This window comes from Aulonocara sp. 'chitande type north' Nkhata Bay, linkage group LG23, assembly GCF_057382095.1.
Source record: "Aulonocara sp. 'chitande type north' Nkhata Bay isolate Kocher_YH1m ecotype deep benthic linkage group LG23, A_spYH_male_GT1.1, whole genome shotgun sequence".
Taxonomy (NCBI): Eukaryota; Metazoa; Chordata; class Actinopteri; order Cichliformes; family Cichlidae; genus Aulonocara; species Aulonocara sp. 'chitande type north' Nkhata Bay.
This window is the reverse complement of record NC_141365.1, coordinates 43,975,933-43,998,205: the sequence shown is the minus strand read 5'-3', so window position 1 is coordinate 43,998,205 and position 22,273 is coordinate 43,975,933. Positions and strand designations below refer to the sequence as shown.

Here is a 22,273-nt window from a genome sequence, read left to right as displayed (position 1 = left end):
TTGGCACCTCTCTCTAAAGGGGAATGCCATATTTTAAAAGGAATTATGCGTGTAACTGTAGAAAGATAACAAAACAAAGGATTTGTGAAACAGTAGAATAAATATATATTTATAGTATGTTTCATTTGAATATTATTCTTGACTCACATGAGAATATCGTGTATTCAATATTAATTTCTTTTCAAAGAGTTTCAGTTTATCTGGTAACTTTACACTACGATGTGCAGCTGGTTTTGATGAACATCTGTGTTCAGCAGCTGAAAGACTTTGGGATCTATACAAACAACCTGCAATTTAGTTGTAAATAGATGAGAATATAACAGCTTTCCACAGAGAGACCTCTCACAACAAATGTCCTATAGCTTAATATCCCATCTGAAAACATGACTTTAGAGAAAATTCTAACATTTCTTTTCTCTTAGTGACAGAAATGCTTTTTTTTAAACCACATGAAATGTAGTAAAAGATAATATGATTCTGGACTGTACTATTATCATACGGGGATCATAAAGGCAACTGCGATGTATGTTATTGCACTTTTAAGTAATAAGTAACCATCAGTTACTGACAAATTCTGTTACTATGTCCTTATAATCATGAAATATGTGTTTTATCATCAGGCATTATTGCTTCTTTACATACATTACAGAAATTATTACAACAATTTACCCGGAAGTAGTAGCGGTTTCTTTCGCAACCATACTGTCCAGCTTTGGCGGTACTTCTGGCGGTGCAGCATGGAGCAACAATGCCACAGCTTAGAATTACACATTATGTCACTGCCGTTTTTATTTTTGGAGTCTTTGACAAAGGTAAGAAGAAACTTTTATTCCAGAATACCTACGTCTATGTATGTGACCATAGGGTGATCTTATTTTATTTCCAAAAAAAGAGGACACTTGGCTCAGTCATGAAGAACTTGCTTAGAAACATATTTATAACATATTTAAACGATGCCTTCTCTGTGCGGTTAATGAATTATGGAATAAAATATGTCATATAGGCTTTTACAAGTCAACAATTGCAAAAAATAACTTAAAAGCCTCTGGAATTAAATAATGGTACAGAAATAATGCCTCATCTACATAAGAAAAAATACCAGTACTGGGTCGGTACGAGGGAAATTCTTTTGCAGTTCGTCTGAAAAGATGCACTTGCGCTTTGGGATCTTTTAAACATCATTAGGCGTGGGGACGGTTGGTCACCCTAGACCACACGGACGTGTTACACTCTTTTTTTCGTATAATTTGAATTGTGGAACCGCTTTTCAGTGGGTAAGCGTTGAGTGTGATATTACACGAGTTCGTCAAATTTCAAATAAACGCCTTGTTAAGAAACGAAGTGTTTCTTTTACAGCGTTTTAAATTTGAAAGGGGCTACAGGAAAAGTTGATTTTGCATGACGTGACTTCAACGGCGCAGAGTGTAAATAACCTAATTTATTTTTCACTCATTATTGTATCAAACAAAAGAAAAGAGAAAGGTTACGTTCAGCAAGATGAAGGTTGTCTAAATGAAGTAACGCTGTTCCTGATTTTGCTCAGCCTACAGTTTGAGATTCTTCAAATACTTCTGCTGCTTGTCATTTTAAAAGCAGACGCAGCTACCAGCAGCTTTTAAGGTACAAAGCTATCACGTCACGTTACGATGTGATACCTTTGTCCATAGACGTTATTATGGACATCGCCCACAGAACTTTCTTTGTTTCTTTTTATTGCTTTATATTTCTGTTATCATCATAAAAGTTACTGCCTTTGAAAAAGATTTTTATTGCTAATAAACTCACACAAATGTATTATGATATACTTGAAATAAATAATAAAAATCACAGTTTGGACCTTTGACCTCTAAGAAAGATGGACATTTCACAATAGTTAAACATTTATGCACACAATAGTGGTAGAAAAAAAAACGAATGTGAATTTGAAATTTGAATTTAAAAAAAGGTATGAAAAATTCCTTTAGGACAATGACAGGCCTTAATAAGAGTGACATGATAATGACAGTTTACTTTTCTGAAAGTTCTTGACTTCTCAAACTGTATCTCCTACAGCTCTAACAGCAGTGATCCAAACACAGCAGACTGTGCTGGCAGCAGTGGGAGAAGATGCTGAATTCAGCTGTCAGCTCTTGGAGACTAAAGACGTCGTTCAGGTCACATGGCAGAAAATCTCACATGATGTGGAGACAAATGTTGCCACCTACAGCAAGTACTATGGTCAGAGAGTGAATGATGGCTTTAAAGATAAAGTTGAGTTTGTATACACTGGACTGCAGAACTGCTCCATAGTCATCAGGAATGTGACGGAGCAGGATGAAGGCTGCTATCACTGTCTGTTTAACACTTATCCTGAAGGCTCCTTCCCTGGTCAAACTTGCCTCGAGGTCTATGGTAAGAACTTTAATCTTCTTTAACCAACAACAAATGCTTCAGGCATTTATGTCAACATTTACTGGACATAAATGTGTTTGCAGCTGGTGTGTTTGTAATTACATGTTGATGATATGTCCTGATCCTTCACAGAGCTGCATGAACCTGCTGTTGATGTCAGAGAGTCAAACTCTGCTGAAGAGTGGGTTGTTTCCTGTTCAGCCACTGGTCGACCTGCTCCCACTGTAACACTCAGTGTCTCACAACAAGACCTCAGCTTCTCACAGCACAACACTGTCAGTGTGTCCAACACCAACGCTACATTCACTGTCACCACTACAGCTGTGCTCTCAGGTTCACGTAAACACAGCACACAGGTGGGATGTGCAGCACGAGTGCTCTCTGCTCCTCACAGAGAGGTGATGGTGACGATTCCTGATGATGATGATGATGATGATGATGATGATGATGGTGAGAACTCTTTCAATGTCATTTATTTATGAATGAATCATTACTCTAATCTAATGTTTGTGTTTCTTTTTCCAGGGTTAAATGAGACATCAGGATCTAATCAAAGAAATTTAGGTATGTTAATGTTTGTACTTCTTACAGATTCAGTGTATTGTTACTTTCCAGGTGTTCAGATTAATTTTTTTTTCTCCTTTCCCGTTTGTCTCAAAGTTCTCAGGATTTCAGTCATGGTTGCCTCTGTGTTGTTGGTTGCCTGTGGCTTTTTAGCTCCACTCATCTTTCTCCAGCTCAGAAAGAAAACTCAGAGCAGGTACTCGTCTTAAACATCATCTGTGTTGCACTTTCTCTCTTTCATTCATCTGATCAAAGTTTGTGCAGCTTTAACTGTTCTTGAATCTTTCAGTCTGTCACACAGGGAGACGATTAAAACACTTGAAACCACAATCAGAAGTAATTCCATCTTTATCATCCGGTCATCTCACATTTGGAAAGTTACTCCATTCTTTTTCACTCTCTGATATGCTGAGACATTTGACCTCTAAGTTACCTCTAGAGCTTCTTTTTTCTCTCATTTATTCGTAATCTGATGTTTACTGCACATCAAACAATCTCTGATACATATTCCGTTGTGCTGTCTAAGCTGTTAATCTGTCCAGAATACTTTGCTTTGCAGTATTAACAGAGTCATGATTCACTGTTTTTGTTGTATGTTAAGGCATGAAACACCTTCAGTCAACCAAAGTGAAAACAGGCTTAAAAAGCGGAGACCTGAGAGAAACCAACCAAACCACGATCCAAGCCTTTCACCTTCACTTGCACAAAGACTTACGTTTTAAGAGCATTGACTTGTTTTTTGGAGCAGGGTTTGCAGCTAGATGTCCGGCTTTTCTTGACGGCACACATGTTTAAATGGACAGCTAGCATGTTCTGAACTCTTTTTTTAACTGGCTTAATCAGTTAAAACTGAATTTACAGTAACTAAAGTGTCTGTTTTCACTTCCATTTCCTTCAGTAATCAGTGTCCTCGCCCTCTTTGTCTTTGAAAACAAATTGGTGCCAGTATTAATTTGTACAACACTAATGATTCACTTGATCTTTGAAAACGTGCTCAAATGATTTCAAACACTAGATGTTAGCGGTGTAGCAATTCTGTAAAACCTTTAATACCTCGATTGTTTGAACACAACTTTTGCCGATACCTCAAAATTTCTTTAGGGTGAAGGTATAAAAAAACAACAAAACAGTATAACTGTTTTGTTACCAGAGGTCTGATCACTTGATCAGGACTGTATCATGTGAATAATTTCTATGTATCTTCAGTTTACTTTCTGGATGTACTTAATTTACAGAGACCAAGTTTTGTGTGCATCTGTAGTGTAGTGGGTTATGCGCTTGATTGAAGAGAAGAAGGCCTCTGATTGGCAGCTCACATGTTTTTTTACTCAGGAAGAATTTTTGTGTTTTTCAAAAGTGATTGAAGTGATTGAAGTGAGAGTTTAAAGTTGACTTGTTTTGAAATTTCTCTGCTTTTTCACTTTTACAGTGTGATGTTAAGATTTGAAACACAAACCCAGAATCATATTGATGTGTTGTGATTTGCTTTTTTAATGTAAATTCTTTGTACTATTTTTTTTATAACTTTTTTTAAACATTAAACCTTTTTATACAATAATTTTGAATGACTGGTTAAACTGTTTTTGCAGCCGAATACTCTTCAAATACGAATAACCACAATTAAAATCCCATATTGTGTTCACTTAGACGACAACAGATTTTCATGTGAAATTACACAAAAAGACCACATGAGGTCTCTGTTTATTCATGATGAAGGTATGGAGGCTTTTCAAAATTTGAAAAAATGACACACAAATACATATGTTTATATTTACATTCATGAAGTTTTCAGTTCTCAGCCCAGTAATAATTGTCATGTAAGACCATGTTGGTGTTTCTTGTCAGGTATTGTTGGTATAGTGTTTTAGTGGTTTTATTTAGTACTTTTGTTTATCTAGAAAAGTACTTTTAGTCTGATAATACAGCAAATCAGAGACGAAGCCTCGACGAAGTGAATTATAAAGATGCTAATTAGGTTACCTGTCTGTTATTTGGTGTGTAAGTAATCCTGAGCCTGTTTAGCATCAGTAGCTCACAGCTGAAAGAATAGTTTTAGGATTTTCATCATCAACCTGCAAATTATTTGCTGTTATATTGAGGCAAAAAATGAGAGATATTTCATACTAACGATTGTATTTTATTTTTCAATTTTTAATTGTCTGTTTAATGTTATGTCCACACTCAGAAACTGTTTCCTCCCTTCCTCCTCTTGGTGTCTCTGTGGGTTAAACAAAAGGAAGGAAATCTGTATGATCAGTGGCCTTTACACATTGTCCAACGTGAGCATTACAAACACTTCTGTTAGGTCCATATGGACTGTGAATTAAGTTGGCAGGTAGCTTTTTTCTTTATAAAAAGTGGACCTGCATGTTGTTACTCATATTTCAACTGAGTGTAAAAATACAGAATGTCTAATTAGTGATGTGAAGACACACAGAGCAGAAAAAATATACACTTGAAGATAACATGTAAACTTTCATGCAGTAAATTTTAGTCTCATGCAGAGTTACAGTCACCGCAACAGCACACGTTTTCACGAAGCACGGTAACGTGTGGGAAGTGATCTCAAGGACATACGCCTTACAGAGTAGCTCTGTGTAGAAGGTCATCATTAAAAAAAAAAAGGATAAAGACTCACCGTTAGAGACAGAGGAGGACAGAATTATTAGCAAATGAGAAAATTTCACTTTTTAAAAGCTATTTCCCAGGTGCTGTTTAACAGAGCAAAGAATTTGAAACACAGTTTGATCTTTGGATGTTTGCATTATTTTATTTTTCTCACACAAAGAAAGTCATTTCATAAAAATAAAAATGATATTAATAATTTTGCTTTTCTGTGTATGACGGGTCCTGACTGATCAAGAATAAAAATTACATAAACAAGGTTAATCAATCAAAAACACAGGATAAGAAAGTCGTTTTATATTTTTAATGTGTGCACATTTTCAAACTAATCCTCATGTTCACTTCCCGTTAGTCAGAATTTCACTCAGCTTGAGCTAAGCAGATAATTTCTAATCAGAGATCTAATGTCATGGGGATGAGGAAAGTAGGACCCAAAACGCAGGACTCTGCGATGCCACAGTGCACTTTATTTACAGTGAATAGACGGGTCAGTCCAACAATTAACTCAGAGATGCAATTTGCCAATGGTGCTCATCACTTGCTCCCAGTGCGTCCCGTGCTGTAGCCCCCTTAGTGTGTGTGCTCCCCAACTCGCTTCTTCGCTCGACTTTCCTGGAGGAAGAAGGAAAAACCACAATTAGCCACACACGCTAGCCGACTACCAAGAGCGCACGTCTCGCACAGACTATACCAGTCAGGAGTAATAATCCCACGTCGACTGTCGCCGCGAGTCCAGGTTAAATACCTCTTCCTAGCCGGGAGGGATGATTACCACCAGCTGGTCAGGTAATCAGCTGCAGGTGGGCCACGGCAACAGCGAAGAGGGACTCCCGATGACGACAGTCGCCCGGACACGCCTCTCCCACGACGCGCGCTTCCGTCAACAGCCCCGAGGACTGGGGGAGAGAGAGAGAAGCAGACACACGCACTCTACATACAAACGTGGACAGAACAGAAGACGACACAGACCCCAAATAGTAATAATAATAATAATAATAATAATAATAATAATAATAATAATAATAATAATAATAATAATAATAATAGCTGCTCACGGACCCCTGAGGGTCCGTGACATCTAAGTGTTGGAGTTTTGACTGAATGCTGAATGTTTGCCTTATAAACCTGTTTCATGATTGTTTTTTACTGATTTATCTTTAATATATTAATGTCTCAATTTCCATAGATTTATTGTTGGTCAGCTGATTTGTTTAATGGATTTTGCCTGTGTTTCAGATGTTGACATGAACATAGCTCATGCCCAGTAATTTCTTTTCTTAAAGCAGGTTCAGTTTAGCCGCAGTTCGTTTTGATCCGCATCAGTGACTCTGAAGCTGAAACTAGCCAACAGTTTAGGGTCACATGAACAACTTGCACTTTAGCTGCAAATACATAATAACATCTTAGAACAAATATAAAAACTTCCAAACTCTCTTTTCTTTATGAACAGACAGTTTCTTTTAACCACTTTAAATGCACTTGCTAAAATAAATAAATATCTATATATAGATATCCTGTGACTCAATGATCTGAGGTGTTTCGCCGGAACAATAACCCAGTACTTTCTCAGCCGTGCATTTCCTTTCAGTTTAAAGTTTTAGCGTGTGGAGCCACGATGTCGCATCTTCTTGTCTTGTTGTAGTCTCGTGTTGCTTTGTTGCTGTCATGTTGACTGGCATTGATTGGTTATTCTTTGTTTTATGGTGTTTTAGTGTTAACTTTTTATTACGTTTTAATGGTGCTGGTGTACCATTTGCATGTACCTCTGCTGCACTGCACTCAGTTGGTGTTCAGCTTGGATGTGCCAGATGTTGCTTTTAATTGAAGTTGTATTTTAAAGTGCATGTGTGTACGTGTGTCTCTGTGTGTGTGTTACTGTTTCTTTCTCTATTATTTATTGAGGTGTTTCGTGTTTTGTATTGCTTGATTTATAGATTTAATTTTATTTGCTTTAGTGGAGACACAACTGCTTCCACCTGTGGTGGAATTCCCTCTCATGCATGTGAGTGTACACACTGAAAAGCAAATATAGTGCAACATTTTAAGTTGCAGTAAGAGTGGTAGTAAGGATTGCAGAGAGACTGCAGGGGTGAGTAATTAGTGGCACCCCTTGGGCATTCCTCTAGGTTGCCTCCCCTGGTGGCCAGTCTCCACCATTAACTATTTTATTGAGCTGCTATTTTAACTAGGCCAGCATCGTGGCAGCGAACCTTGGTTTGTTTTGGGTTTTGGGTTTTTTTTTAAAGTAATGTTGGTTAATAAAGTGTCTTTATTAAAGGTTTAGTATTGGAAGTCCTGCTCCTTAATTTCCTGTTTTCTTTTCCTCCCCTTCTCTCATTCCAAATATAAAGTGTTGAGTTATTCAAAATGAGAAAGAAATGTAAACAGAATGAACAATGGTGACATGGACCTAAAGCTGTCAGTCGAGTGTGTGAAACTTTCCCTGCTCTGAATACCCCTGAAGATGTAAACACAGTAAGCGCACCAAAATGAGCTTTGCATCAGCGGTCAAGTGTTCAGCGCGCAGAGTTCGCAATATAGCAGTCACAGTTGTAACGCAGTTTCTTTTTAGTTAATGAGACTGTAAGAAAGTCATGTCTTTGGTCAGGTGCATGATGGTGGTCATAACTGTGTTTACATGTTTAGATCATATGTGTCATCATTGATCATTTTTAATCCTGGTTTACTTGTAAATCTTGTTTGAGTGTCAGTTCAAAAGCAGCCCATACACTCCTGCTGTATGAGCTGTATTAGAAAAAAGAGCTCTGATCATAAATGTTCTTCTGCCCATCGTACGGCTCAGCAGTTACACACAGATTTCAGGTTTGTACAATGGAGCAGTTTGCTATAGAGCCCCGCAAAGGACATTGGAGAAAAAAAAAAATTAAGAAGAACTTTTGCGAGATCTTGCAAAAGTAACTCGGGATCTCGCAAAGGTTTTGCAAAATCTTGTAAAAGTTCTTCTTAATGACTTTTTTCTCCAGTGTCCTTTCCGGGGCTCCGTAACAATCTATTTCCCAGAACTTCAAAAAAATTATTCAAACTCTTCGCCTCAAAAAACTGAGTAAAGCTTACTTAAGATAATATGTTATGACAACTTATTAATTTCAAGTATATAGTACTAAGAATAACGTTTTAAGTTCTAAATTAAAAATCAATTTGTGGGAAATTGAGCAATTTGTGGGAACTTGACATTGTTTTATCACAATTTCTAGTACAACACTTATATTAATACAACACTGAATGCAAGTATGATTCAAAAAGAATAGTTAACAACATTTCTTGTAATGGCGTCAAAATCAGCCCAACTTTTACTTCCAAATGCAAAAAAGTAAATCAGCCAACATACTGGACACTGTTCTTCTGAACAACAAATAATTATACTGCCAACACTGTTTCACTGTGAGGTTAATAACAAAGTCTCCGATTTCATGATTCTGAAACTAAGTTTAGACTTCCTACAATTTTGTTTTACAAGTTACATGCATTTTATTTTCATTATATATTGTTCAGTCATAAGTGCAGTCTCTAGATCAAACAATACATTTGTTTTGCATTCAAACACAGAAGCTTGGTATGTTGTAATACTTTAAGGATGGCTTGTTTCCAGTCCAGACATTACTTCCTGAATGACTGTCATGGATTTAGGTGATCCAAATGTAAGTGCAGGAGAAAGTCTTTAACTTCTCTTCCCTTAAGTACAGTGGCAGTGGATTTGGGCTGGAGATTCAATGACCTTGAACCTGCAGGCGGCCATCTTCACTGACCACACCATCTGTCACAGAGAACTCATCTCTCCTGGTGTCCTGCAAGCAAACAATCATATTATGTAGAACCCCATCTTATTTGTTTTCTTAATTTTTTTAAATCTGCATTTACTATAGAACAGACCACAATTTAGACAATCTCAGGCTCCCTTCCCACCGGAGAGGTAACATTCAATGTCCTACTTGTCAGTCTGGATATCCCTGACACCACCTGACACACAATAATGTCATGAAAGCATTTTTTTTTTTTTTTAAAGGGCTGTGCAAACACAGCCAATAACTTTTCATCCTGATGATCTGCAGAATAATTTGGGCATAAAACAAATTTCACTGTTCAAAAAAAAAAAAAGGAGGGGGGGGGGGGGGGATAGCTCAGTACACTCTAAAAAATGATTCATGGGGTTAGTAAGTAAAGCTTAAAATTAATAGCTTTTTCTGCATAAAAAATTAAGTTTGTTGCATGTACACATTGTAATCAGTTGATAACTTAATTTAATGAGTTGGTCGAAATTAAAATAAAGAAAACAGTCTTAGCTCAGTAATATATCGATTTTGAACAGACATTTCTGTGTTAACTTAACATGAAAGTGTATTCAGTTAATACAACTTAAAAATCTCGTAAGCGTCCTTTAAAAGCTGAGTACAAGGCTGACTTGCCCGGACATGCTGCTCTCAGACCACTGATCGAAAGAAACGGAGGCAAAGAGAGAAAGCAGAGAAGCGGCATTTTGTACGGAACATTATCAAACGTTAAAGCTTTGTGGTGAGTACAATTTTTTGCCTTCACAGCAGCTAATAACTCTAACTTTAACTCTATCAACACGCACTGCAAGAAATCCTTTTTACACAACACTAAACTCTTCCTCGGCGAGTGGTGGTGATAAGCTAGTAACATTACACTTCTGGCTAACTTGTGAAGTAATTCGACCGTAACATTAGTCTTTGTTAAGTTTTGTTTTACGGTGGCAGCCAAATGGTGTTAATTGACACTGAGCTTCTGTAGCAGTAGTTTTAACTCTGCAAAGACAGGGTAATACATGTTTTTCTTCTTTCTACTTTGAAATCGTTGCAGCGTTGATGAAGGTTTGACCAGCAAAAGGCTGGGCCATTTTACATTCATGACTAAACAAATGTAGGTTACTGAGTATACATTCGGTTTAACATCGATGCATTTTGATGTTTAAGTCCTAGAGTTATTTTTATGTGAGATTGAAGTTTGTTAATTGAGCCCTAGCTGAAGAACAGCCTGTGTCAAAGTTCAGTCAAAAAACGCGGGCGAGGAAGCGAACGCCATGTTGTAGAAACGCCACAGGAAAGATCTTAAGTAACATTCATAAACTAGTTGTTTTAATGACATTACATTGAGTGTGCATTAGCACATAAAATATAATTTAGCTCTTTTAGGTGTTAACTGCAGATACATAAGCGCAGTTGTATCACTTAAGAAAAAATATCTTTGATTTGGAAACATAACATAACATTCTCCATTCGCAGGCAGGAAGTTGTCAATCAAGCACCAAAAATCAATGACCTGAAAGAAAGATGGCCTGCTCTTTTTGATGCAGTTCAGGTAAATATTTTTCCATAAGATAATTTGCAGTATGTATTCTTTTAAAGTAAATTGTATACATTAACATGTTGTGCCTATTTGTGCCTTTTTTTTATACAGATAAACCAAGAATTCAGAAGGATCACCACTGTTAACCTGGAGACAACATTCATGGCAAAGCTGGACCAGTACTCTCAGAAAATAATGTCCTTGCTTTCCTCAAGAGGAGGGGCTGCAAAAATGCGCATTCGGCGCATCCAGAACATGCTGCTAGAGGTATGAATGAATGAAATGTAGTTTATTTCAAATAGGATAATCCACTTTTTTTTTCCAATAGGTGATATTGAGTCTTAAAAGGTAGCTGTTTACAACTCAACTATGTCAAATTATTGTTTAGAGCTTGAGGCACAAATATCAATTAAAACTATAAATACTTAATAATAAAACAAATTATAGGTGATGTGGATCATGATTGGCAGAGTAATTTGCAAGATTTTGCAGTTTTTCTATTTGTTACCTGGATTTTTCAAGTTCATGAATTGATCATTTCAGAGAAATGATCAATTCATTATTTTGATTATCACTGGAAATCTATAATTGGTACAGTTCAGGCCATATAAAGTCAATCCTTTTTTTTTTTTTTTTTTGGATGTAATTATCAAAAACCCATCCTCCTCGAAGAGCAGTTCGACATTCTTTTTCTTATTCACAGGACGATTCTGTGGAGAGAAGGCGAGAGGTCGCTATCCGTGGCTTAGTGGTGTATCTCAGGGAAAAGGAGGAGGATCTCTTCAAAGAGCAGGTAAATCAGACATGACTATACTTTGTATTAGAGGTACGATCTAATCTATTATTAATTGATTTCTAAATTAATCAGCAACTATTTTGATAATTGATTGATCGGTTTAAGTAATTATTTTAGAAAAAGAAGTCCAAATTCTCTGGTTTCAGCTTCATAAATGTGAATCGTTTCTGGTTTCTTTACTCCTCTATGACAGCAAACTGAATATGTTTGACATTTGAGGTCATCATATTGGGCTCTGAGAAACATTGACATTTTTCACCATTTTCTGACATTTTCTGGACCAAACAACTAATCAGATAATCGTCAAAGGAGCTTGCAAAGAGAACCTTCACAGACATAATCAGATAATCGAGAAAATTGTTAGTTGCAGCCCTATTTTGTGTTACTCTCATGTATAAGTATGATTGCTTAAAACATTTATATTGATTCTGATCTACCAGGATGGTGGCGGGGATATTACCAATGAAGTGATGAAGATTGTAACCAGAGGTGCCACAACGTCTGATCCAGCCAGCGCAAGGATCATACTTGAAGGAACAGAAGTCCTAGCAGACCTGGATGTACCCAGAGCCTGTGCCTTGCTAATGGGGCTGATATATGCACTCAACCTCAGCTACCCAAAAGAACTGAAAAACACTTTTGAAAAACACTTTTGAAGTGTTTCAAAAGATATTCCTCGAGCTGGATGATCTGAAAGCCAGTCCTAAGGTAATGTCACTAAAAAGTAAACTGTTGTACTAAAAAATGTGAAGAGTGAGGCTATCCTCAAATTAAACGGGAAATGTTCCACTGTTGTTTGCAATGTGTTGTGTTACATACTTTACAGTAGGCAGTAGGTGTAAAGTTGAGCGTTGAGCATTAAGTACACCTAGTTAAAAATAATGCACTTTAAAAGGATAGCTCGGGTCTTTTGAAGTGAGGCTGTATATGAGGTACATATGTATTGTGAGTGTATTACACACAGTAGATGGCAGTCAGTAAGCTCCACCTACGGAGAAGCAGACGGGGCCACCGGCACGCAAGATGAGCCTCCATCCTAATAAAACTGATGTCAGTTTAAATGTACATTATATCAAGAATATGTTTACTGCTTTATTTTGCTATCAGACAGCCTTTTCTGTGAGGAAAGAGAAGTTCTACTGCTTGTTGTTTCAATCGCTCTGGCCCACCAGCGTCCATGGACAAAAACAGCAATTTTACCTGACAGCACACAGGAGTTGCTGGTCTCCTGCTGCCTTGATCAGTAAGTGTAATTGTGTTATTTGGTGACTTTGGTGTTAGTTCGGGTTAGTTCAGATTTACCAAAGTCACACAAACAAACTGAGCCTATCGTGCGTGTTGGTGGCAGGAATGTGCTGACTGCTGTCTACTGTGTGTAATATACTCACAATGTACTTCATACTTAAAAAAACCTAAACTATCACTTTAACACAAACAAACTTGAATCAGAGCATGACTGTCAAAATGTTCAGTCTTTTTGAGACAGATTTACAGGGGTGTTTTATGTCATTTATTTTATGGAGGCAACAATTTTGTCTGCTATTGAAATGTCAATGAGTCTGGAATGGTGGACTGGTGTTCTAATAAACAGTTTGATCATAAAACTGGAATTTCAATGTGTAATTTATTGTATAATTGTAAGTTATAAGTTATTGTAAGTTACTAGTACTCAAAAAAATTAAGGTAACAATTTGCATGGATATTTCTGAGTAGAATAAAAGTAAAAAAATAAGTTTTAATAACTAAATGGAGTAATTTTTTAAACAATTAAAATTAAGTTGGTTCAACTTAATTAAGCTTGTAGAGGACAAAGCAAATCATGTTGTTTGTACGTAAGGAATAGAGTTTGCCTAACTAGAGAACTCTTGTGGCATTTACGCTATAGTGGCTAAGCTGAAGTAACTTAAAAAGATCCATGCAAATTGTTACCTTAATTTTTTTACGTTAAGCCAGCAGATCTTTTTTTAGAGTGTAGGTAGAGTGATGGCCCCATGATCGCAGGGCAGGGGTTTGAATCCAATAGATGGCTACCCTGAGGTACTGCTGCAACACGTTCTCACTCCCAAAGCGTAACATTTAACGCTGGGTGACAAATCATCAACATGTCACGTTTTCGGGCACGTTCCTAAATGACAACTTCGGAAAAATGAGGAACCATGAGAACCGTACCGTCCCCATTGTCCCCCGGGCACCCAATGGCTGCCCACTGCCTCACTGAGTCACTGAGTAAAACTGGTTTAAAAAGTGGAGACCTGAGAGAAGCCAACTAAACCATGATCCAACCCTTTCACCGTCACCAGCACAAACACATGCTTTTTGACAGCGTTGACTTTTTTTTGGGCTGCAGGTTTTGCAGATACACGGTTTTTTCTGGATAAACATACGTTTTGTGTGGATTTGCAGTGTAGTGGTTAGTGCACCTGACTGAACAGCAGAAGATCTCTTATTAGCAGCTCACACATTTGTTTACTCAGCAGGAATTTGTGTTTTTCAAAACCTGAACTGAATGTGATTGAAGCAAGAGTTTACAGTTTACTTGTGTTGAGTTTTCTCGACTTTCCTTACAGTGTGGTGTTAAGATTTGAGACAGAAAAACCAGATTAATAATATTGTATTGTGCATTGTTTTTTTTATGTAAATTCTTTGTTTTATTTTTTTATTACTTTTTTGAACATTAAAATTATTTTTTCAATAATTTTGGATGACTGGTCAAACGGCTTTTGTTGCTGAACACTCTTCAAAAACAAATAAACATAATTAAAGTCCCATATTTTAAACACTTAGCCGTCAACAGATTTTGAGTGAAGTTACACAAAAAGGCCACATGGGGTCTTTGTTTATTCATGATGAATTTATAGAGGCTTTTCAAAATGTGTACAAAAGACACACAAAATAGAAATACGTATATCGATATTTACATTTATAAAGTTTTCAGTTCTCAGTCCAGTAATGTTTATCATGTAAGACCATGCTAGTGTTTCTTGTCAGGTATTGTTGTATAGTGTTTTAGTCATTTTATATTTTATTTGGCAGCGACATCAACACACAAAAACTGGTCCACCCAAGGATTGGGTCCCCCAACACTAACAGTAACATAGTGTACGCTGTTAAGTGCCAGCAGGATTGCCAGGATTTATACATCGGGGAAACCAAACAACCTCTGGTGAAGCGGATGGCACAACACAGTTGAGCTATCAGGCCCAGACTCTGCAGTCTATTTACACCTACAGGCCAGTGGACACTCTTTCAATGATGAGGATGTAACATCCTGGACAGGAAGGAACGCTGGTTTAAGCACGGAGTCAAGAAGGCCATTTATAAATAACCATCTGAAGAAGAAGTCACTTGAATAAGTGACTAATCGTTTCTCCTTGTAAAAACGCTACGTCCAGATGCACAGTTAATTAAAGTTCTTTACAAAAAAATGAAAAAGAAAAAAAAATGTAGTCACTGGGGCTATTGTGCCATCTAGTGAGTCTATCATGGAAGTGGTTCACATGAGGCAACGACTATACTACCAATTAACTCGGAGCTGGACGGACTTTGAATTCAGAACGAAAACTTTAATAAAAAGATTTTAACCGAGCACTGAAGTGTCGAATAGAATATCCAAAGAAATAAATGTTTCATTTATTATTCCATCAGTTAAACATACATTTCCCCTTCATTCCCAGACAGGATTTACAACAAATTCTACTAATATCCCAGCCGCACATGAGACCTATCAAACCAAAGGTCCAAGCAAATAGCACTACAATGCTCACTAAAAACAATCAATATACGTACTATATTGATTGATTTCCCCGCTCACAGCCGATCTAGAACTTGATTGATTCAACCATTAAAACCCTTGGTCACACTAGAAAGTCGAAAAACACGCATTAAAAATGAGCACCTACAATACTGAATAATCAAAATCAAACAGCCAAAGTCTCTGAGTTAATCGTCTGTGGAACTTCCCACAGAAGAGCGCTGACCTCACGTCACTCACCCTAACTTTTCAAAGCTCCTCTGCTGACACGACGGAAGGCAGCAAACTGCTAGGTGACACTTGCTACAAGATAATTCACACAAAAACCCTCCTTCACGAATGATTTAGTAGCAAAAACACAGTAGTTCTGTGTACAAGGTAAGTATTATTTTTTTCTTTTTAAAGATAAAGACTTACCTTCAGAGACAGATGAGGGGTTATTAGGCCCATATGAATAGTTCTCCTTTAAAAAACTATTTTCAAGGTGTTGTTTAGCAGAGCAAAGTATTTTAAACGCAGCTTCTCCAAACGTCCCAGTTTGAATTTTGGATGTTTGCATTTTTATATTTTGCTCAGAGAAAGAAAATCATTTCATAAAAATAATAATGATATTAATAATTTTGTTCTCATGTGCACTCGTTAAGCTGCTCGTTTTGATCAACCTGAAATTAGCCAACAGTTTAGTTTCACATGAACAACCTGCAATTTAGCAGCAAGTATACACAAAAACATCTTAGAACACATGAATTATAAAAGCTTTTAAACTCTATTTTCTTTATGGACAGACAGTTTTTTAACCACTTTAAACGCACTTGCTAATATAAATAAATATCTCTTTGTTTCTCTCTCTCTATATATATATATACAGTAGATACATATACTGTGACTCAGTGTCGGAGGTGTTTCCCCGGAACATTCACATTTCCGTTCAGTTTGAAGTTTTAACGGTAAGTGTGGAGCCACGATGTCGCATCTTGGAGTCTCATTTTATGTGATTGCTATTTTTATTCTTGGAGTCTCTGACAAAGGTGGGAACAAAGTCTGTGTTAATACAACTCTATACAATCTCTCTCTCTCTCTCTCTCTCTCTCTCTCTCTCTCTCTATATATATATATATATATATATATATATATATATATATATATATATATATATCTGTGTGTGTGTTCGATAGTTTACCACTCAGTTTTACTAACTTTGTAATCATTTGAAGTATTTGGACTTTCCCATGTTCAGCACGTAGGCGTCAAAGTGACAGATATTACTCAAGTTATGATAAATGAGAACTTGAGTTTGTGTAAACTGTGCAATGCAGTAACTAACAATGAGGGGTGAGGTTATCTGATTTTTACAAATTTACAAATTGGGAAAAATTGGCAAATTAGCGGATGAAAAACAATCCTGACAGGAGAACAGTAATGAGTGTGCAGTAATGGAGCCGCTTTCACGCACGTGTTTCTCTCCAGAAACAGCACGATGACTCAGCGCAACGAGAGGCAGCTGAAGGAAAATCAGTGTGTTTAATATCAGAGAGGCTCGTGTTAAAAAAAGCTGCGTGTGGATAAATGTTCCTGCGTGTCCTTGCACAGCTCAAGTTTCATCCAGAGGACTGCTTCATTGCAAACTCTTCCACCACGAACATCAAGTCTTTTTAACAGCTCACGTGTACAATGTGAAGAAGAACACAGAGCATTATTTACAGTCAAACCCTGAACCATTAGAATAAATATGAGCTTACGTAATAACTGTGCACACTGTTGTCCTTTACTAAAGTCGATATTCTGTACTGAGAGTGAGCAGACAAGTTTGCAGGGTTTCAGGATTTGAGTCACATTTCTGCACGGAGGCACATAATGAAAAATGTCTCACACTAAATGACTTTTGGTAAGTACTTTTTCTGCTCACTGCCTGCAAACCACAGCAAAAGGGACAGTTACAGTATCTTCATTAACACAGGGACTGTTGGGGCTCTGATCATAAATGTTCTTCTGTCCACTGTATAACTCAGCTGTTACACAGAGATTTAGAGGTTCATAGTGGAGCAGTTTGTAATACCTCAGATTTCTCTGGATACTCCCTGAGTCTCAGGACCTCACAGTCCCCTGACTGGTTCAATCTTATATCAAAAACAGAATAATTGCCCTTCGGCCTCCTCTCATTTAGCCGAATTGCCGCGCTGTTTACAGAAAAACACTTACACTCTGTTATTTGCTTTTAAATATTCATATTTAATGTTTCGTCAGGTCTGCTCATTTCTTTACTCTTAATTTGCAATGCTCTTTTTGAAATGTCGGTCAATACTAAAATCCTCCTTGTAGTGTTAGAAAATCCCCTGCAGCAGTTACTGTATACTATTGGGGCAGTTCTATTCAGGAAGGAAACTCAAAAAAAAATAAAATAAAAAGACTGTAAAACATGTTATGAACAGTGAGAAAAATAACAAAAAAGTTTTAGCAGTGAAACTGCAACTTTGTGTGTTACAGTTCACCTGAACAAAAACTGAATGTGCCTCACATCTCAAACTGTATCTCCATGCAGCTCTAACAGCAGTGGTCCAAACACAGCAGACTGTGCTGGCAGCAGTGGGAGAAGATGCTGAATTCAGCTGTCAGCTCTTAGAGACTAAAGACGTCCTTCAGGTCACATGGCAGAAAATCTCACGTGATGTGGAGACAAATGTTGCCACCTACAGCAAGCACTATGGTCAGAGAGTGAATGATGGCTTTAAAGATAAAGTTGAGTTTGTATACACTGGACTGCAGAACTGCTCCATAGTCATCAGGAATGTGACGGAGCAGGATGAAGGCTGCTATCACTGTCTGTTTAACACTTATCCTGAAGGCTCCTTCCCTGGTCAAACTTGCCTCGAGGTCTATGGTAAGAACTTTAATCTTCTTTAACAAACAACAAGTGCTTGTAACAAACATACTGGACATAAATGTGTGAGCAGCTGGTGTGTTTGTAAGAACATGTTGATGATATTTCCTGATCCTTCACAGAGCTGCATGAACCTGTTGTTGATGTCAGAGAGTCAAACTCTACTGAAGAGTGGGTTGTTTCCTGTTCAGCCACTGGTCGACCTGCTCCCACTGTAACACTCAGTGTCTCACAACAAGACCTCAGCTTCTCACAGTACAACACTGTCAGTGTGTCCAACACCAACGCTACATTCACTGTCACCACTACAGCTGTGCTCTCAGGTTCACGTAAACACAGCACACAGGTGGGATGTGCAGCACGAGTGCTCTCTGCTCCTCACAGAGAGGTGATGGTGACAATTCCTGATGATGATGATGATGATGGTGAGAAATTGTTTCAACATCACTGATTCATAAATTAATGATTACTCTGTGATTCTAATGTTTGTGTTTCTTTTTCCAGGTTTGGATAAGAAGTCAGGATCTAATCAGAGAAATTTAGGTGTGTTAACATTTGTGTTTTTAAAGCCAGTTTTTATGTTCAATGTTTTTCATCATTTGATAGTTGTTCACATTATTGTATCCTTCTATCTCCTGTTTTTCTCAAAGGAATCAGGATTTCAGTCATTCTGTCGTCTGTGGTGTTGATGCTCTGTGTCGCTGCACTCCTCTTTGTGGCTTATATGAAAAAGAAATCTCATAGCAGGAAATCCTCTTAAACACTTTCTCCTTTTGATTCCCCTCATAAATGTTTGTGCAGCTTCATAAATCTTTCAGTCTGTCGCACACACAGTTCAAGATGAACGAAACACCTGAAACCTTAAGCCAGACACACTCAGGTTTATTGGTTATTTATCATCCTGTCATTTTGTGCGTGGAAATTTTTGTCATTCTTTTTCACTCTGTTATGTTGTCACATTTCAAATCTTCCAACTTGCTTCTAGAGCTCCCCCCCCCTCCAATCTGATGTGTACTACACCTCAGTAGACTCTGCTGCATTTGTCTTTGTTCTGTCTAAGCTAATCTGCTCAGAATGCTTTGATTTTGCACTATTAACAGACAACTGCTGCAGTGTTTTTTATTATTTTTTATGGGACTGAAACACCTCCACTGAAACACGATGATAATCACCTCAGATAATGGACTCCTAGGAGACACCAACCATGATGATCCAGGACTTTCATCTTTATGAGAGCCAGCTAGACTCAATTCTGAGTCTATCTCCACCTGTCCTCATTTTTTCCAGGTCCTGGAGTCTCTGAAATATGGAGAGCATAGTTACTGAATTGCTTCCAGCAGCCCTGCCAGCCTCCCTGGCACAGCCCCTCCTTTGCAGCGGAGCCACAGACCACACTCTGCTTGCAACGGCTGCCAGACAGGACAGTCAAAATAAGAAACAAAGATAGCTAGCTAGATATATTAATTAATATAATGGTACATTGCAATTTTACTCTTAGTGATTTGTGCTATTTATTTGTTTATCTATTTATCGATTTACCTAAACACCAGAACCCAAAGTTGCATTACATATATATTGGCTTATTCTGCTTATTCCTCCTAACTTACGTCGTAACTGGAAACTGCTTTTATCCTTACACCATAACCTTACATGCCATTCAGCTTTGTCCCCTTTACTTTATGCTTTAAATACATTACAGCAAATCAGACATGAAGCCTCAACTAAGTGAAGTAAGTAGAGGCTAATTTAATGTCTGTGTGTTATTTAGTGTGTTAGTAATTCTGGGCTCACGGTCTGTTTAGTTCAGCATCAGTATCTCACAGCTGAAACAAACGTTTTAGGATCTTCATGATCAACCTGCAAAATATTTAAAAATCTGTGAAACTATAACAGCTGAACACTGAGAAAGAAAACCTTCCACTTGAAATACAGAAATCTGGAAACGAGGCCACGGGACGTAACAGTGTGTGTATTTGTGTGTGTGTGTGTGTGTGTGTGTATGTGACAGCTCAGGATTCATCCAGAGGAGGGCTGCTTTGTTAGAAACTCCTGCACCATTAACATGAAGTCTTTGTAACTTTGTAACACCTGACTGTCCAATGTGCAGAAGAGCACAAAACATTATTCACAGTCAGGTCTTTTTTACTTCCTGCATGACCTGTAACATTGCAGACATTTATTAAAGTCAATATTCTGTACCAAAAGTTTCAGACATGAATCTAACTCACTTCTAATATGAGTGACACTAATTGCAGCATCGTGACAGATGTGCTGTAGGCTGTAGTGCAGGTCTGAGAGAAGGAAAAACTACATGAAATTGATTTGTAATGTTGCAGAGGTTTGTGTGTGTTTGACTCCAGTTTTTGTTCATCATGGACCGATTACAAAATGTGTATACATATCTGAAAGAAGTCACTGTGAAAACTCAGTTGATTGTCTGTGTGTGTCTTTTATTGTGGCTCTCCTCCTTGACCCCGAGGCTTCATCTTCAGTTCTGCTCTGTTTCATAAAAACTGCAGAATTACTGAGGAGCAGAAAATGCAGAGTCAAAGCTTTGAGCACAGTGTGTCACGGTCTGGCTGGCAGACCGTGGCGATGAGGAAAGTAGGACCCAAAACGCAAGACTCTGCGATGCCACAGTGCACTTTATTTACAGTGAATAGACGGGTCAGTCCAACAGTTAACTAAGATGCAATTTGTCAATGGTGCCCATCACTTGCTCCCAGTGCGTCCCGTGCTGTAGCCCCCTTAGTGTGTGTGCTCCCCAACTCGCTTCTTCGCTCGACTTTCCTGGAGGAAGAAGGAAAAACCACAATTAGCCACACACGCTAGCCGACTACCAAGAGCACACGTCGCGCACAGACTATACCGGTCAGGAGTAATAATCCCACGTCGACTGTCGCCGTGGGTCCAGGTTAAATACCTCTTTCTAGCCGGGAGGGATGATTACCACCAGCTGGTCAGGTAATCAGCTGCAGGTGGGCCACGGCAACAGCGAAGAGGGACTCCCGATGACGACAGTCGCCCGGACACGCCTCTCCCACGACGCGCGCTTCCGTCAACAGCCCCGAGGACGGGGGGAGAGAGAGAGAAGCAGACACACGCACTCTACATACAAACGTGGACAGAACAGAAGACGACACAGACCCCAAATAATAATAATAATAATAATAATAATAATAATAATAATAATAATAATAACTGCTCACGGCCCCCTGAGTCCTCCAGAGCCGGTCCGTGACACAGTGCCAAAACTTTCTTTCCTCTAACTCTTTCTCGGTCCCAAAAAAGTTGATTCTGTTGATCTGGATGTAACGTTTTCAGTGGGAGAAATGTTTTGTTACTCAGCCAAGTGAATTCTTCAGTCTCAGCTGACTCCAGGGCCCTGTTTCAGGAAGCCGGTTTAGTGGAAAAACTGAGTAAGTATACCCTGAGTTAACGAAAACTCTGGGTTTTCGGTTTCACAAAGCGAGTTCAGCTGAAGCCTGAGTGAGTCACTATGACGACACACGCCGTGAAGCTAACCTGCCCCCTAGCAGGTTTACTACAACTAACCCTGACTGTCTCCGCCCCTTTGTCGGAAACCTGACAGTAGGAAGTGTCGGACATGGCGTGTCCCTTCCTTGAAGAGCCAGTAGATCGTGAAGCCCAAATTCTCCGCAGAGCTCTCCGCCGGGAGAGAGTGATTAGAGCGCGTTTGGACATTTTATCATTTCCTGATGATTTTCTGTGCGAACGTTACCGTTTCTCAGCACAATCTATAAGTTATTTGAATAACATCCTCAGGCCATATATTACGCATGTGACACATCGCGGACATGCTCTCAGTTCTGTACATATTATTTGTATTGCGCTTCGTTTTTTTGCAAACGGGAGCTTTCTGTATAATATTGGTGATGCTGAGCACGTTTCCAAGGCTACCGTCTGTCGGGCAGTCAGGAAT

The 22,273-nt window shown here is 38.3% G+C and overlaps 2 protein-coding genes across 2 annotated transcripts; both read left to right on the top strand.

Annotated features, from left to right (window-relative positions):
* The first annotated feature begins 722 nt into the window (after positions 1 to 722).
* Positions 723 to 4,525, top strand: LOC147302706 (nectin-3-like). The gene is made up of 6 exons (XM_086283393.1): positions 723 to 812; positions 2,053 to 2,391; positions 2,524 to 2,841; positions 2,917 to 2,955; positions 3,052 to 3,151; positions 3,557 to 4,525. Exons 1-6 carry the CDS (start codon positions 749 to 751, stop codon positions 3,675 to 3,677), a joined length of 981 nt encoding a protein of 326 aa, XP_086139519.1. The 5' UTR covers positions 723 to 748; the 3' UTR covers positions 3,678 to 4,525.
* An 11,891-nt stretch (positions 4,526 to 16,416) lies between these two features.
* On the top strand, positions 16,417 to 19,656 carry LOC147302705 (OX-2 membrane glycoprotein-like). Its single transcript, XM_086283589.1, has 7 exons — positions 16,417 to 16,480; positions 17,992 to 18,330; positions 18,453 to 18,755; positions 18,835 to 18,873; positions 18,981 to 19,074; positions 19,146 to 19,218; positions 19,618 to 19,656. Exons 1-7 carry the CDS (start codon positions 16,417 to 16,419, stop codon positions 19,654 to 19,656), a joined length of 951 nt encoding a protein of 316 aa, XP_086139715.1.
* Positions 19,657 to 22,273: the final 2,617 nt, after the last annotated feature.

What these genes read in the sequence shown, in the direction of transcription:
- LOC147302706 (XM_086283393.1), top strand. Translation starts at nt 749, where the DNA reads ATGCCACAGCTTAGAATTACACATTATGTCACTGCCGTTTTTATTTTT. An exon ending in TGATGATGATGATGATGATG is followed by an intron (nt 2,842 to 2,916) that starts GTGAGAACTCTT and finishes TTCTTTTTCCAG; the next exon opens with GGTTAAATGAGACATCAGGA. An exon ending in AGAAAGAAAACTCAGAGCAG is followed by an intron (nt 3,152 to 3,556) that starts GTACTCGTCTTA and finishes TTGTATGTTAAG; the next exon opens with GCATGAAACACCTTCAGTCA.
- LOC147302705 (XM_086283589.1), top strand. Translation starts at nt 16,417, where the DNA reads ATGTCGCATCTTGGAGTCTCATTTTATGTGATTGCTATTTTTATTCTT. An exon ending in ATCTAATCAGAGAAATTTAG is followed by an intron (nt 18,874 to 18,980) that starts GTGTGTTAACAT and finishes TTTTTCTCAAAG; the next exon opens with GAATCAGGATTTCAGTCATT. An exon ending in ATGAAAAAGAAATCTCATAG is followed by an intron (nt 19,075 to 19,145) that starts CAGGAAATCCTC and finishes TCATAAATCTTT; the next exon opens with CAGTCTGTCGCACACACAGT.